General features: G+C 42.8%; 1 protein-coding gene across 3 annotated transcripts in view; it reads left to right on the top strand.

Annotated features, from left to right (window-relative positions):
* Window positions 1-16,678, top strand: part of USP25 (ubiquitin specific peptidase 25) — a 469,204-nt gene that overhangs the window by 308,521 nt on the left and 144,005 nt on the right. The window contains exons 19-20 of one of the 3 annotated variants that reach the window (XM_086934050.1): window positions 8,835-8,885; window positions 14,743-14,838. The exons of 1 other annotated variant lie outside the window; for it this stretch is intronic. In XM_086934050.1, the coding sequence (XP_086790176.1) occupies window positions 8,835-8,885; window positions 14,743-14,838 (147 nt within the window). Of the gene's footprint in view, window positions 1-8,834; window positions 8,949-14,742; window positions 14,839-16,678 lie in introns of all 3 variants that reach the window. One more of the 3 variants, XM_086934049.1, reaches the window with a different exon arrangement.

The raw sequence follows: 16,678 nt of genomic DNA, 5'->3' as shown, positions 1-16,678 counted from the left end.
TAATTGCTCACACAGCTTCACTCCCGAACTATGTAATCTCATTGCTCATAGATCACTGCATTATGCCAACTTTACGGCCTTAAAGGATTTTAACCTCCATGTAGATGATCCCAGTTGCCTCCAGGCCTCTCAGTTAAAAATGTCACTTAATGGAACTAACCTTACACAGCATGTGAACACTCCCACTCACAGAGCAGGCCATATACTTGATAAAATGTCGAATATCCCAACTTTGAGAGTGGAGGACCCTCTGTGTGTGGTCTGGACAGACCACTTCCTCAGACCACTTCCTGATCCCCTTCTCATTCTAACCGGAGAGATAACAGCCGATTGGGGTTTAACACGCAGTTTTAAAAAGTAACTGCAAAAAGGTAACAGACAACTTGGGGTCAGTATCACTAGCTAGTGGGCTACAGATAACTAGTAATCCCAATGACGATTCCGCCACGCTTAACACCTGGATCTCAGTCACTCTAGATACAGTGGCACCTAATAGGCCTGTTAGGACTCCAAGAGAGTGCAGACCTTAGAGTGGAAAAGAGTAGGTGCAAAAGGCTGGAGTGTTGCTGGTGAAAAGATTATAGTCCGGCATCTAAGCTAGCATATAAGGAGGCATTGAAGCTCCGCAAACTGATGAAGGTGTTGAGAAGGGAATATTTTGTCAAGCACTTAGAGAGTGTGGAGAACGCTGGAATGGAATTTCATCACCAACCCATCAGCGCTGGAGGAAATTATACATCCCTCCCTGTGCATGAACCTATCTGACTTCTTTAAGGGAACAATTCTGAAAGTATATTCCTTGTTCACTGTTTGGGCTGAGCTGTGGTGCCACAACCAACTGCAAACACAAATTCCAATGGCACCTTCTTGGATTTTCTTCCTATAACTCTGCAGGAATCACTGGCCTAAATCCGGAGATGCAGGTCTGGCTCCCCAGAGGATGCCTGTCCCCTCAAGCTTTTTAGGTCATTGCGAAATGCAAGTTTATTGTGGCCAGCAGAAATGAGCTCACCGCCGTTACTGGCAAATACTGCAAGGAATTTGAGCATCAAATGGGAAAATGATCTATCCTTCGCGGCCCAAGTTCATCCTATATCTTATGTGTTTTGGGAAACTGAGAAGCTTAAGGAAATTCTTGCACCTTCTGCTGGAGGAAAGCTGTAGGGTCATAGTCTATGCTATGGTGACCTCTCAGATGGACTATGCTAACAGTCTGTTCCTAGAGCTGCCTGATTAATAGACTACAGATGGTACAGAATGTGGCAGCAAGATTAATATGACTGGTCCTGTTTCGTCATCCTATTTCCTCCGACATTAGACAAATTCACTGGTTCCCGGTAGCTAAAAGGACAGAGTTCAAGGCTCTCATCCTGGCCTTTTAAGGCCATGCACGACAGGGGCCCTGGTTCCCTCGAGTGTAGGCTCTGTCCATATCAACAGAAACATGCATTGAGATCCCACTCCCAGTACCTGCTTTGTTTACCTCGCTATGCAAAGTCCCGAATAGGAGGAAGGTCCTTCACTGTTAATACTGCCAGGCTGTGGAACTCTTTGCCTTTCCATATGTGCTTCATCGAGCCAGAACTTGAGTTCAGGAAGACCTGGCTTTTTAGTCTAGGTTAGCTCCATTGTCGGGCCAGTTCCTAACCTGCATTACCCGCTAGATGTCGGTACACCTCTGCATGAGGTAGCTGTTGTGCTTTACTAATGCTATTATTATTATTATTATTACTGATTCACCCAGACTCAGTTCAATTCAACTTAGACAGAAACATGTCTTTGCCGCGAGCTGCTCCCCAGTGCTCCAACAACTTTTGGTTGCAACTCTGATCAATCAACCAGCCTTCATCGATGACAGTGGAGATAATGGGGATTTATTCCCCCTTTACTGTAAGGATGATTGTCTGTACAGGGATTTTAATGAGGCCTTTGAGTTGAACTCTTCTTCCAGACATTGAATTGTATTTTAAGCCTTGACCTTGTACAAAAGAAAGTGCTTAATTCGCTGTGACCATGAGACATGCAACAGAGGTATTAAATTTACAGCTGCCATCTTTGGAAGTCAAACCAATATGCCAAATGAAGTTTTGCAACTAGGGCAGGCTTCCTCTAAGCCCTTAATGGTCCATTGATCTAAGTTATGGTTTTGCCTACCAGTGAGTCTGATGGCTGAGGCCTGGACCATCAAGGTAAACCCAATTCATTTCCTACGAAACCAATCATTCCACCCCCCTCCCATCCCCCCCGCCACCCAAAGAGTTGTAGAGCATTGAAGCATTTGGGAAACAGCTGGTTTCATTGGCCAGCCTAGCCCTCTGGTCAGTAAATGCCAGCTGTTTGCTGGGGAGATATTTCCACTCTTTATGGGGCTTGGCTAGTGAGATCTTGCCTGCTCCCCTGAGGAATTTTGGTCCAGCCTGGCTCAATTCCTCCCGGATGATTAGGATGGGGCCAAATGCATCATTCATTCTGGCCTGGACACTGACTCTACTCACTGTTTCGGCTGAGCAGTCGGTACTAGCGTGGTGCTTCAGCATCATGTATGGATCAGATCCACAGGCTTTTCTGGGATGTGCAAGCCTGATGGATAGGCCATTCTAGCGATCTCAACTGTTTGGTGACTAGGCTGATTTCACACTGGTGCTTCTATGAAAGCTGAGCCAGTGTGCGATCCTTAAGCCATTTTAGCACTGTTCAACGCTACTGTCAACAGTTATGACCTTTTGGAGGCTACTCCAGAGATTTGGCGCACTGGCAGCCTGAAAGTTCACCACTTTCGCAACAGGGGCCCCGGCCCTTTTGAAGTCAGGAGTAAAGGTCAACCAGTTCCCCGCCCCTGTACCTTCAAATTTCGTTTGCACTTAACGGCACAGGCCCACCCTGTGGGAGGTAGGGCTGGATATTTCCACCAAGAAAACAAAATATAGCTTCCGATAGGTGGATACTTAAGATTTATTAATGGGGCCATGCCCGGTTTTCCTTGCTGACATGCCACTCACATCGGTGTTTTTCAGAGGAGCACCTGTCCAGCTGCAAGAGGTGCTGGATCTTTTGACGAAAGGAGCTGTAGAAAAGATTCTGGCATTGGAATTAGGAACTGACTGTTACTCCTGCTATTTCCTTGTTCCGTAGGAGGGCAGAGGCCTTTGTCTGATTTCTGATGTCCGCCTTCTGAATGCTTTCTTGCGGAAAGACAAATTTGAGCTAATTACATTGGCTTTGGGTCTGCCTGCCCTGAATCCAGGTGACTCGATGGTGACTTTATTCCTGCAGAATGCCTTCTTTAATGTACCTGTCCTGCCATCCCACAGATGCTACTTGCTGTTCAAGGTAGACCAGAAGCATTGTAAAATTGCAGTTCTCCCCTTTAGCCGCACTAGTGCCCCTTTGGGTGTTCATGAAAGTAATGGCGGTTGATGCAGGACACCTGTAGAGGCTGGGATTCGACTTTCCCTGTACTGCGACAACTAGCTATTGAAGGCAAGCTCACCACACATCCAGTTTTCAGGGAACCTCTGGACTATATTGGGGTCACACCTGACTCTTCACAAAGGCTTACTTTCTTTGGAGCCATTCTGTAAACAGTGCTATTCCAGCCCTTCCCTCCTTCAAGTCCAGGAAATGTGGACTATAATCCCAGTGTTTCAGCTTTTGTCTTGGTTTTCGGTGAATGTGGCCCTGGGGCCTTTTGGCCTATATCATCCTGCTTGATTATACGGGCTCTTCGGTGGAGCCTGAAGTCTCTGCAGGTAATCTTTCAGATTCCATTTGTCAGAGGAGATTACAAAATACCTGCAGTGGTGGCTAATGCATCATTGCTGGGATGGAGAGGTCATCTTAGAGAGCTAGAGATCTGAAAACTTTGGTCTCCATATGCCATTCGCCTTGCCCTGAAAGCCTTCCTACCATCTATGAAAGGGAGGCACCATGTTGTACTGCAACAAGCAGAACCTGTCGTGATTCCTATGCCACGAGACCTGTTGTGCCTGGAGCATCATGACATTTCCCTAGTCGAGAACCACTTGATTTTTGAATGCCAGAGTGGGCTAACTCAGCCGACCAATCAGGAATGGCAGTTGCATCCAAGGAGGCACGGAGCATCGTCCAGCAATGCTGTGAATGTGCAGTATCAAAACATTTGTATGTTGGAGTTTGTTTTGGAGATGCATTTCTGATTGGAGAACAAGACTCCTGTACACCTTTCTGGCTTTGCTTCTCCTGATCAACTTATGAAGAAGTTCTGGAATGACTGGACCAAAATCATCCTAGTGACCCCCCCCCCCCCCCTGCGGTCTTGCACTTCTGCAATCTGCACCTCCATGTATGGAGATGAGCAGCAGCAGTTGACTGCAATCGATCATCCTACCAAAGTTGTGGTTGTCATCCTTGGTGCCCAGTGTCTCGCTACAAAGTCTGCCTTCACTGGGGACAAGTTTGTGGCCTGGTTTGGGACCCGCAATACTGACCCTTTATTAGCAAAACTATTGGATGTCTTGTGTGGTTTTTTCCAGACCAACAAGAACTGCTGTGGGCACCATTAAAAGTTATTTGCCTTTTAAGCTTTTTTGCTTTTGCCAGACCAACTGTCCTTATGTCTGTTAATATGAGGTTTATAAAGGGTTTGGAACATATGTTGCCCCCCACTTATTGTGATGGCACAGTGAGATCTTAATTTGGTCCTCACATTTTTCATGCACACTCCCTTTGAACCAATGCGCAGATGTCAACTACTCCTCCTGACTCTGAAGACTAATCTTGGTCGTGATAACTTCATCTTGTTGCCTGAGTGAACTTCCAGCTCGCTCTGTGCAGCCGCCTTACGCCACCAGATAAAATGGTGTTGAGGACACCAGGGCAAACTTTATGCCTAAGGTTGTGGCTTCTTTTCATGTTTGGCAGTCGATCAGTCTCCCAACTTTCGTTGCTCCGCCTCCCCTTCAGAAGTGGAGGAGAACTCCATCGGCTGGAACCCTGAGGTTATACATCAATCCCACCAAAGGCCATTGGGTGACCGATCAGCTTTTTATGGAGTTCTCTGGGGCAAAGAAAGGCAGGGCAGTGCAGAAAAGTACTTTGTCATGGTGGATAGGTCTCTATATTAAGATCTGGTCTGCGTAGGCCAAGTAGCAGCCTACAGAAGGAGTGAGGGCCCATTCAATCAGGGCCAAGGCTGCTATCACTACATTTGCAAGCAGAGTGCATTTTTTATTTCGGAACACAACCTGGGCATCGCTACACACGTTAAGGAAGCATTACTGCCTGGACAGCCAGGACCGATGAGAATGGCATGTCAGCTGTTCGGTCCTGGCTAAACTTTTTGATCTTGACCCATTGCATAGACCTATCCTGGGAGGTCATGCTTTAGTATCCATTCCAAAGGTGAGGAATCTGCTGTTAGGAAGAGCAAGTTATTTACCTTTGGTAATGCTCTTTCTGGTGGATACTCGCTCTAACAGATTATTCACTGCCTGAGGAGTGGACACTTTTTCCATCTAAAAGGTCCCAAACTAAAGATGAGCACACTTCTGCTTCAGGTTATGGTTGGGCATCAAGTCCAAGGGGCGAACAGGATCCAGACGGCAATGGACATCAATGCACAGGGGTGATGATGATATGCTACTCTGTCGTCACCTGTGGGGCAGAATGAATGAAGTCCAGGTGGATCTGCATGGCACCACCTACCGGCATGCAGAAGCAATGCTGTTTGAGTCTTTTGGATGGAGTCTGGTGCCTGGACATAGTATGAAGGTGAGGAATCTACAATTAGCAGTTAACTATCAGAAAGGACATTATCAAAGGTAGGTCACTTGTTCTTAAGAAGAAGGGGCAGTAAGTCGCCCACACACACCCCATTAGTGGCTGTGAATTTGAAATTGGCATTGGTTACATTTAACTATGCTCTGTTGTGAAATAAAGTTCAGTGAGAAATTCCTAGAAGGTATAAAATAAGCGGAATGTTTTTTTACTAAGGCCATAATAGAAAGTATATAGGCATTTAAAACGAACCCTGCAAAGTTTTGTTTATTTAGGTGACTTTTGAGCTTATGATGTTTTTGATGCTTGCCTATAGCAATAAAGAGAAATAGATCCCAACAGCATGAAGGTTCAAAACACAAAGGAGCTTGGATTCGGATCATATGAATAAGAAAGCATTTTCTGAATCCTATTCATTTAGATCGTTTTTGTAGCAGATAGATATATAAGAGGGGAGCAGTGCATATGTTAATACCATTTAAGATCAGGAGGGACGAAATTTCATTAGTATACTTCATAAGTGAATGGCTGCTAACCTAAATCATGTCAGTGGCAAGAGACAACTGCAGGTCTTTGAGGTACGTCCGCTAGGAGGAACAGAGAATATATGGAGTGCGTTCAAACCCGTTTGGCTCATCGGCAAAGCCCCAGGTCTTGTTTTGCAGCCCCCTGGTCCGAATAGTATAATTAATGGTGTCAAATGCCTTTACTGGAGTAAACAAGGTGGAACAGCTACCCCACTGGCATTACAGGCAGTCAGCTGCCAATCCAGACTGACGAGCGAAGGTCCTTGAACTTTGTGATATGACAGGTGCCTTGGAAGAGATTACTTTGTCCTTTCAGGGACAAAATGCTTGATTAGCTGTAAGACCAAGCCTATAAGTGATTCTGCCCAAAACCAAATGCTGTGAAGCTGGATGTTTGCAGGGTGTGACTGATTTCCCACACTTTTCGTTTTGAAGAGGTTCTGTGCTGTGGTTGTAAGATGTTTGTTGTTTTGCTTACATTCGGACTGGAAATAGCTGTAGAAGGCAGAGGTCGCATAAGGTTAAGCTTTGTTTCTTACAGATAATGAGGTCATTCATTTCCCAAGTAGACACCAGCCATGTTTTGGGGGAAAAAAACTTGACAGCACATGGTTTTGTTTATTTCAATCAGTAGTGGTGAGTTTCCAAACAAAATATATTATTATTGACAGAACTTTAACTGTTCATTAGAGAAATTGGAAGTATCCAGTTGTTTTTCATTTCTCATTTGCATGCGTTTGCATTTGTTAAGTAATCAGGCAACACATTTGCTGTGTCTGCCTCTCTGAAGTTGGATGCCGAATGAGGGGCAATGCTCAAGTTTAATGCATAGAAAACTGTGGTACTGATCTTGGGAGGCCTGCCTTCAGAATGGTCTTCTCCTTAGTGACCCTTCTCCATCTAAATCCAGTCCCCCCTTTAAAACTTTATTTTTCAGCCTTCCTTTTTAACTACATCTTTTTCTGCCTGTGGTGTGGTGTAAGGAAGTGCCGTCTTTTTGTATGGTTGCCCCCACTTTTTTTTTTTTGCAGCCTCTTTCGGGAGGATCCCCCGACCGGAACTGGAAAGAAAACCCGACGACTAAAGACAACCCTGAACCGGACGTCCCACAGCCTTGGGTGGCCCAACCGACTGTGTCCCAGCATCTTCAGGCTTCCCAACTTACCTCTCCAACCAGCGGTCACCTCCAGGAGATATTAGTCACTGAGCCTGCAGTCTTTGTTGCAACCAGTTAAACCCCGTTGAAACTAACAGGGCACCTGACGCCAAACCAGCACCCTGCACCCAGCCACTCGCCACTGCGGGTGTACTTTGAGTGCTAACTCAGATCCCTCTTTTCCCTGAGCCTAACATGAGGAGCTTTGCTCCCACAATCTCATGCTCACGAGCAGCCACCAAACTGAGGCCCCCTATACCCCTTTGGGTAACATTGGGCCTCAGCACTCTGCACTCGTCCTCCCTAGTGCAGCTGAGAGTGCTTTGAGAGTGCATTCTTGACCCTGGGGGAACCCTGGTTCTTACCTCAGAATACCAACTCCCACAAACTTATATTTACCTGTAAACCGATAACTCAATTTCCTTCCATAGGATTGCTTTGACTGCTATTTCCTAAATATTGTGTGTAGTTGGTTTTGTATCAAAGTTTGAACAACTGCAAATACCTAAAAAACTGCTTACTTACCTTTTCTCTAGTAAATGTCCTAGTGTGATATCTAGGTTCAGCACACTGAGTAGAAAAAGTAATCCAGAAAGTAATCTCTAAAGTAATCCGAAGGAATCCAACAGTAATTTTCACTGTATTGAAAGCCTTTACAAACCTGTAACAAGTCCTATTCATTCAGTTTTTGCTTGTATTGCTCCGCTTGCCTTGCAAAGTACCATTTGCACTTACTTGTAGCAGGTTTGCTTGATTCTAGAAAATAAATATAACTAAATATTTTTTTATGCAAATCAAATTGGTCTGAGTTCACTCTTTTTGAGTGTGTGACATCATTTGCTGATTGAGTATGTACAACAAATGCTTAACACTAGCCTAGCCTTACTGCTTGCCCATACTATTACAAATAGAGAGTAAGGTGCTATCTATTTTTACCTCTGCCTACCTTTGGCGTTCCACTGGACTCTGTGCACACTATGCCTCATTTTGGTATAGTATATACAGAGCCCGCTTCCTACACATGGCCAGATTCCACTTCTGCCAGCCCCACTCCCCCCTGGGTTGTAGTAAGCACTTACAAATGTGCAGATGAATTGTTTTCCTCTCGAAAAAACAGTAAAGGGATTGTACTGAATATACTAGGATTTCAGTTTCTGTGATTTCCCTGGATATAATTGCACCATAAGGCCCAGGTATGCTCTACATTGTTGTATGTTCCACTGCAGAATATGCCCAGGCAATGTAACCTTAATCCTATTTAGAAAGTGTTATAACCTGCTGACCGGTTGTGGTTAATTTGACCACAAGTATAATTGGGTTTTTGTTTGTGTGTGCTTCAGAAACCTTATTTAACTGTGAATGTTCTAACCCTTGGTACTCCAAATTTTCTTCTACAGACCCCTAAAAGTAACCCAGATGACGCTGCCGATAACCGGCGAGTTGTAGAGGTGGCTATTCCAAACGTAGAAACTTTTGTAATAGAGTCAGATCAGGGGGGTTACGAAGATAAGGTATCATTTGTTTGCACCTCATTATGTGGCTCCTCTGGCTTTAGAAATGTTGCCATTTTTGCACTGATCCCTTGAATGCATGTGCTTCATAGCTTCCTGATTCTTGCGAACACTAAGGTGTGCCAAATAAGAAAAGGCCTAATAATCATTTGTAAGTCTACTAAATTTAGCTTTTTCAATTTTCATGCATGCTTTCACAGCAAATAAAATAAACATTTAATTAATATTTTTAATTATTTTCATTACAATTAATAATTTTAACATTCCATCAAAAACATTTAAAAGGAAGCTTTGTGCATGTCTAAATCCATCAGATAAGGGTGAGAGCCAGCACCTCCAAAGGAAAGATGTACTCCTTGAATGAATAGTTTTATTGTTAAGTTAATTACAACTTACAATGAAAAATAAATGAATTCATTTAAAACCACACAAAATTCATCATTCATTATAGTTTTTGACATGTGCAAATGTGCCAAAGAATAAAATATGAATTCAAAGAGCTCCTTAATCAAAATTGCTTAATGCAATAACCAGATGCAGTATGCAAGACGACTTTGCCCAGTTCACAGACCAGACTTAGAATTAGCAGGAGCAAAAGCATGTGCCCAGTGAAAGTGTCAGTGCATCAACATGGAAACATAACCGGTGCATATTAGCTGAGTAAATGTAATCTAACTTGCTAGGTTAAAGTGCTTGGTGCGGAAATAAGTTGCACAGTACTGGGCAACTATATCCCCATATCAGTTATGACCGCAGATGGGGCAGATCGACATAAGTCATTCTCATGAACCATCTCCCGGTGAACCACTCCAATCTGCTCAATTGTGGTTTTGTCTCAAGTATGTTTGATGCCTCCCCTGACTAAGTTAAGGAGTAAAATGAAACCTGTACAGAATAACCATTTGAACTTTAGTCTAGGTAGCTAAAAGGTTAACCTTGGGGAGGGAACAAAGTGCATAGTGCCATAAAGTCTCTCTCCTGTTACTGCTAATTGTGGATGCACAGTTTTCTCCCTGCCAATGACATGAATTTCAAATATTTTCCACAGAATATAAGGTCTTCTTCTTGGGGATAATTTATTACAGCCTGTCAGCATGTGCAAATTCCTGTCAACCGAAAGTGGAATTTCAGTAGACCTTTTCTCTTTCATTATGGCTGGGCATATGAAAACAATGTGACTAATGTCCTCCTTTCCGAGTTGGCAGAGTTGACATACAGTCAAGGTGGTTTGTATCATCCAGGCAGGAGAATTACATTAGAATTAGTTGGTATCTCAACAGTTTCTGAGTTTTGCCCTCTGCCCAAACTGTTCACCTAGATGCAGTTGTGACTTTAGTTGACCACAGGTGCCAATTATCGTACAAGCATGTGATCTTTTTGCCAGCAGAATGTTGTCTGTCAGGGAGGAAAACTTCTCAACAACTGAGTAAATTACTTTGCTAAAGCAGCCTGACTGATGTAAGGCCTGTTTTTACTGCCAGGTTCAAGTATTCATGTGCCTGGGTATTGCTGGGATCAGATATTTCAACCATGAGACATTGCTTAGAGTAGCTTCCTAAGCTTTTAAAAATTTGTATCAGGTTTTTAAAAAAAGAGGCCTAAACTAGCTATATTCTGCCTCTGCAGGCCAAACTCAAGTCTTATTTGGGCTGGAGATTTGCTTCGTGGGAGGCAGGACACTCGCCGATAAGTGCCAGTGATTGCATTGTCTGTTCGGCCATCTGCTGTCCCCGTAAGAGCTTGTGCTACATACGCTAAGCAAGGGGTTCGTTTTGCAGCCAAGATTTGCAGTAGTGGTTGGAGAGACAGTCCTTTTAATGTTGACCGTAGGGAGCGAAAGGTAGCCATTATGGAATTGTTCTTTCGTGTTATCGAGTGACTGTGTGTAATAAATTAGCCTCTTGAGTCAAATGTAACCCTCAAGTACCTGTATTCTGGACCAATTCCAGGGCTCAGCCTCCCAGAAGCAACGAGGGAGTCCGGCTTCATTTTGTGCTGACTAGCATTAATTTTGTGTTTTTAACCCCTTCGATGCTGATGACGAGCTCAGCTCGTCATCAGCCACGGGTGGCGTGTGCTGATGACGAGCTGAGCTCGTCATGTAACATTGCTTTTTGAATTGTGCAGCACAGCACAAAAATCACCGCAGCAGCGATGCGGTTAAGGGTGACAAGCCTCTGCTGAATACTTTGCTAACCGACTTTTGCTTAGGGATCAAAACTACAACAGCGGCATACAACAAATGGGAAGCATTGAAGTATGACAGTTTAGGGGATGCAAGTAAATGGGATTGAGAATTGCAGACAGTTCGGCCAGATACCGATTAAAGAGAGAAGGGGCAAGAACACCGCCTTGCTTTAGTCCATTGTTGGTAAATGTGTTCCTAGTGACTGTGGCTCCAGTTCGACCTCAGTCCAAGTATTGCAGGATAGTGGCTGGATAGTCTTGGTGAGTGACGGTGAAGCTCCATACTTATGATATTTGCTCCAGAGAATTTTGCCTCACCATCAAACTAAGTAATCTACTTTTAATTGGCAGTCTGTGACTTCTTTCCTGCTTTGTAGTTCAGGGCGCGAATTGTTCCCCGCCAGCTGTCGGGGATGGCCTTGTATGGGAGGTCGTATTTAAAAAGGTGGCACAGGTGTCTTGCCCAGTATTGTGGGTTTTCTTTTTAAATGGCCTGAGAGGCAATGTCCATTTGTTGTTTAGGTGGCGTGTTTTGTGATGTTTTTTCAGGCTTCACTCCGATTGTACTTTCCATAGACAGTTACTGCAAATAATCAACCCAGGATTCTTCAAATATTTTCGAAGATGCAGGGGGAGGCCTTAATCCTGAGGCACAGTTGACTAGACTCTAAAAAAAATTCTGTCATAATTTCTTCTCGAAGCTAGTAAAGTGTGTCAATACTGGTCTGGCTCTGCCTTAGCTGACTCCCTTGTTGCCCTTTTTATATAGGTTTCTCGGGTGAATTAAAGTGGATCTCAGTGCTGTAGAACTTGTCCTATGTCGAAGTAGCCTAAGAGTTTGGTTTAGTTGCACGCAGATTATGAATTTTGTCTTCTTTATTCTTGATCTTTAGTTGACAAGCAGAGGACCGAGAATTGGGCTCACTGCTCCAGCGGGTCAGAAGGTAACTTAAGTATACTTTCCCATTGGGTCCTTGAGTTAAGTTCAACACTGGCAATAGATCTTGTCGACCAGGTTTACGTCCTTTAATTTGAAGTGGAGATGAATCCCAGGTCTTGGTAAACTTGGTCATAGAGCCTACAACAAAGGCTGATCTGTCTTTTGAGGTTGATGGTAATTTTCTAGCCTCACTCCTATTGTGAAGTAGCTGACCAATTGGAAAAGAAGAGAAACTAATGTATGATCTAAAACTGAATGAGCTGTTGCAGAGTGGAATGTGGGCTGTGGAGGAGCATCAAAACGTATTCACCCTTTTAAAGTTCTCAACCCCAGATGCTCCAGATCTACATTTCAGGCCAGACCCATTTGGGTCCCTCCGTTGAGACCAAGGTTGTAGCGGCGGGATTAGCCAGGCTTGATTTTGTAATTCAGATATTTGTTCTCGCTTCACTTCCTGTAACATATCATATTGAAATTCCCCGTGACGAGAATAAATGATGATGGGGTGTCACATTTATTTGATAATAAACAGTAAGAGAGCGATAGATCGTTTTTGTTTTGTTGCAGACGAAGGATGGATATGGACATTTACCATCAATAGGGAAATAATTCTCTTGAAAGCAGTCCGATAGCTTCACCACTTGCAGAATTGGGTGGGCCTCTTGTATCACTTGAGTTTTTGCCCTCATGTCGGCATGTGGCAAGACCAACCGGGAGAGGACCTTATAGATTGTTTTTTACGGCTGGTTTGCTGAATCCAACAAATGCCGTAATGTCCAGTGGATCCAGTGTCCAAGTTTCATGGAGAATTATCAAGTTAAATGAGGGTTGATGTAAAATGCTCGTCCTCAATTTTGATCCATGAGCATATTGCTTGACTTTCAATCAGCTGCTTTACTGTTTTTCTTGTCTCTTGAGCATTTATCCTTAAATTAGGCAACATCGGGTGTGTTTGGGTGGGGGCAAGATATGCTCCTTTCTGGTCAATGATTTACCTGGTATTTTATAACTAAGCCGCCCCTAGAATGGCCTGTAAACAGGAGAAGCGGTGCAGCCATCAATGGACTATCTAGCCAACAATAAAATTTTATTTGAGCACCATAAAAATATTCAAATTCCAAACATATGACACCTTCTGACTTCTTCCTCAGGCAGGACGCCCTCTTGTGAGGCTCAAGAACTCACTGGGCCTGGTGAAAGATCCAGCAGTGTTTAAAAACATCTGTATCTTTGAGGCACAGCTGGGCCATTTAGCAGTTTTTGCAAATAGCATCGTTTTGACATGGTTTACTCCTGTAGTAGTGCATGACTGCAGATGTAAATGAATTCTCACTTGAAAGCAAATGTGCTTTGAAGATGCAGCGTATGCAGACTCCAGCATAACCTCTTGTAATTTAGCCTGACCATTTTTGTAAGTAATTTACACTTACAAGCAATGTTATTGCTCACTGCTTCATAATGCTTCTTATTGATTTGGCACCTTAAATAACACTGCATTGGCCGATGCCTTTGGTTCATGTGCCCTCAGTTGCCGCATTGCACTAGGCAATATAATACATCTCACTGAGAGATAGCTTGGCCAGAAAGTCAAACAAGAGTTTGACTCTTGAAAATTAAAAACCCTTATTGATTATTGGTGTTTAAATATACACGTCATAGCAAATCCTAACTCACGAGTGACTACTGGGAACTTTTTCATTGTTTCATCCACTTTTTACTCTCCATCTTCATATAGGGGGCAAATTCTTCCCAAGTGTGGAATGAGCGTGTTTTTTCAGAAGGTACACCTTCCTCAACCCATTTTAAATGACTCGTAGGTCTATTAATGTCAAACGTAACATTTTGTTACATGTATAATTCATAAACGGGCCAGATTTTTTCATTTACCAGGCTATAAGTATTGCACAGTCTAAGCTTGACAGCTGCTGCAGACATTGTGCTACCAAGTAAAAAAAAAACAATTAGTATTTACCTGATGCAGCAGTTTGGCTATGTGATGCCAGTAAATACATCCTAAAGATTGGGTGCTATCAGTAAATGTGACAAAATTAATTTCTTCATGCTAAACCAAGTTTTGCACAAGGACGCCAACTTAACCGAAGTTGGCCTACTTGGGTTATATTTTTCTTTGTTTTACATCTGAAATCATAGTTGTACAATGTATTCTCTTTTGGTAGCTGAAATAGGAACATTCAAGACAGTAAGCTTTTGGAGAACCTACTAGATGCATAAAGTTGCTATGCATTGATTGAGACACCAGTTGTAACGTATGTCAGATCCTAAAATAATATTGTGCATTCTCCCACATTACTTCCTCCCCCATCCCACATCCTTGTAGAGATAGCATCACCCAGTGTTTGTGTAATACTAATTTACTAATTCATGCTGTATATTTTATTTTTATTAAAACTCTGGGTTATGTTATTTTGCTGTGTGAAGTTGGCATGGCATGATTTCCTGAGAGTAACTTCCCTTAAGTCTTTGTGATGACAATTGTTGATGTTGCAGGATAATAATGCAAAAAGCATTTCAGGTGATGCATTACAACATGGGTGGCTAGTTCACCTGTGCATGCAGCAGCTGCTTACCTTTTGGCATGCATGCGTATTTCTTCAAGATAGTTTAATATATGAATATTTTCATGTGTACTATTGATTTTCATGGCAGGTCATGATGACCCCGAGTATGCAAGGTGTAATCATGGCTATAGGTAAATCGAGGAATGTGTATGACAGGTGTGGACCTGAAGCAGGGTTCTTTAAGGTACAGCTGCTGTTTCATATTTGTTAAATTTATGGCAATGTTTTTCTTTTTCCAAATCATTTTGCTTGTTGCTCATGTGCGATGTATGTGATTCGTTGTAAAGGCATGTTCATGCTTTTAAGTAGGAAGAATCTGTGGAAGATGTACTTTCTAAATTGTTGACACTAACACTTCTATTGATTTTTGTATTACGAATTGTCTGCTTAATATCCGAAGAGGGGTTCATTACATACAAGTAATATGTGGAGGAAACTGTTCATAGTTAAACATCCTCCACAGAAGTCTTATACTTTTTAGGTTTGGCAAAATGGTAGACTGACAAAAGCCGTGTAATGATATAAAAATGTAAATCATCCTACCCACTCATCAAACTATGCACCCACTTGTTTAAAACGTTCACCCCTTTATGTACTCAAAAGAAATTACGGTCCTGTTAATTTTTCATGCACTCAATAACCCATTTGTTTACCCACCTTTGACTCATTTTTGCATTCCCCCAATCACTAAAGTGCAAAAAAAACCAAAAACCAATAGCTCGGATTAATGAGGAAGCATTGAGTCAAACTGGTATTACAAATGCTTGTTTGCTGTGGTAAATGGGTGTTGATCATCTTCTGCTTTGTGATTAGGGCACATTGTATTGAATTTAATTGTTCTGTGCCAATCCAGCTGACACCCATTGTAGTAGATGACCGAGAAAAATGCTCTTAATTTGGTGAATGGGAAATCAAATTCTACACCCTCTGGAATATTTGTTTTCCATGAGACCTGTTTAACCGTGTGTGGGTACAATAGTAGTGCTGAGATTTGTAGTCTGGGTATTATTGACCAGATAAGCAAAACACAAATCAAATCTGTGACTTTTGATAGAGAGGATGTATTTGGCAGCAGTACTTGAAAGACCACAGGTTTGATCTGGTTTGAATTCTAACCAGATTATGATTCCTGTGAGTGACCAATTTAAAACCATGTTTTTTGTCTTCATAAAGCAAGTTGTGCTAATGGTATCCCATTTTGGTAGTTCTTATCTGACCTTACTCCTGTGTGTTGAATTTATTTTTTGTTTATTTGGATGTGGCCCCCAGAGAGTGATACAGTAGTCAAAATAAGGTCTCCCCAGAGATTAATTCTTAAATTGATAATACATTTTTGGCTGAATTTTGGTACCCCGCCTATTCTATTCTGCTTTAACATGAGGGAAGCTGGTTGTGGTGGTAGAGTACGTTAATGGATTACCTCCTGGATTACTGGATTACCTCCTGCATAATTTGCAGAACAAGGGTGTTGCTAGTCCATTTGTGTTCTTCATGCGGCATGTGGACTCCCCCAGGCTTGACTACGAACGTCCATTCTACTTTAGCTTTACAAGAGTCCCGTGGGTCAGTTTATGTGGTAAGTGGACCTTCAGGATGCCTATTTTCGGTCAGGTGGCCAGTATGTAGGAGCACAGGAAATATTACTAAATCATAAGAAAATACCACTGTCCGTACTTGATGCTGACATTGAGTCTCAGTGCTGCCCCTCATTTCTTCGCTACATTGCTATCTCCATCAGCAAACTTATAATGTCAACAGAAGGTTCGGTTTTGCCCATAACTAGGCACCCGTTAAATTTCAGTACATCCAAGGAAGAACTGTAATCCACATTTAACCCTGACATGAGAAACTGTACAATGTTACATAGCTTTTCATTGAACTACGCTAAATAATTTCGGATTCAGAAGGACTTGGTTCATAGCAGTGACCCCAGATTCCAGTATGACCGAGACATTCCTCCTCCAGGGTGGGTAACTATCCTCAGCGCAGCAGGCAGTTATTTTTCATCTAATAAGAGTGTGAGA

This window comes from Lissotriton vulgaris, chromosome 8 (assembly GCF_964263255.1).
Source record: "Lissotriton vulgaris chromosome 8, aLisVul1.2, whole genome shotgun sequence".
Lineage (NCBI taxonomy): Eukaryota > Metazoa > Chordata > Amphibia > Caudata > Salamandridae > Lissotriton > Lissotriton vulgaris.
This window is presented reverse-complemented; position numbering and strand designations above follow the sequence as displayed.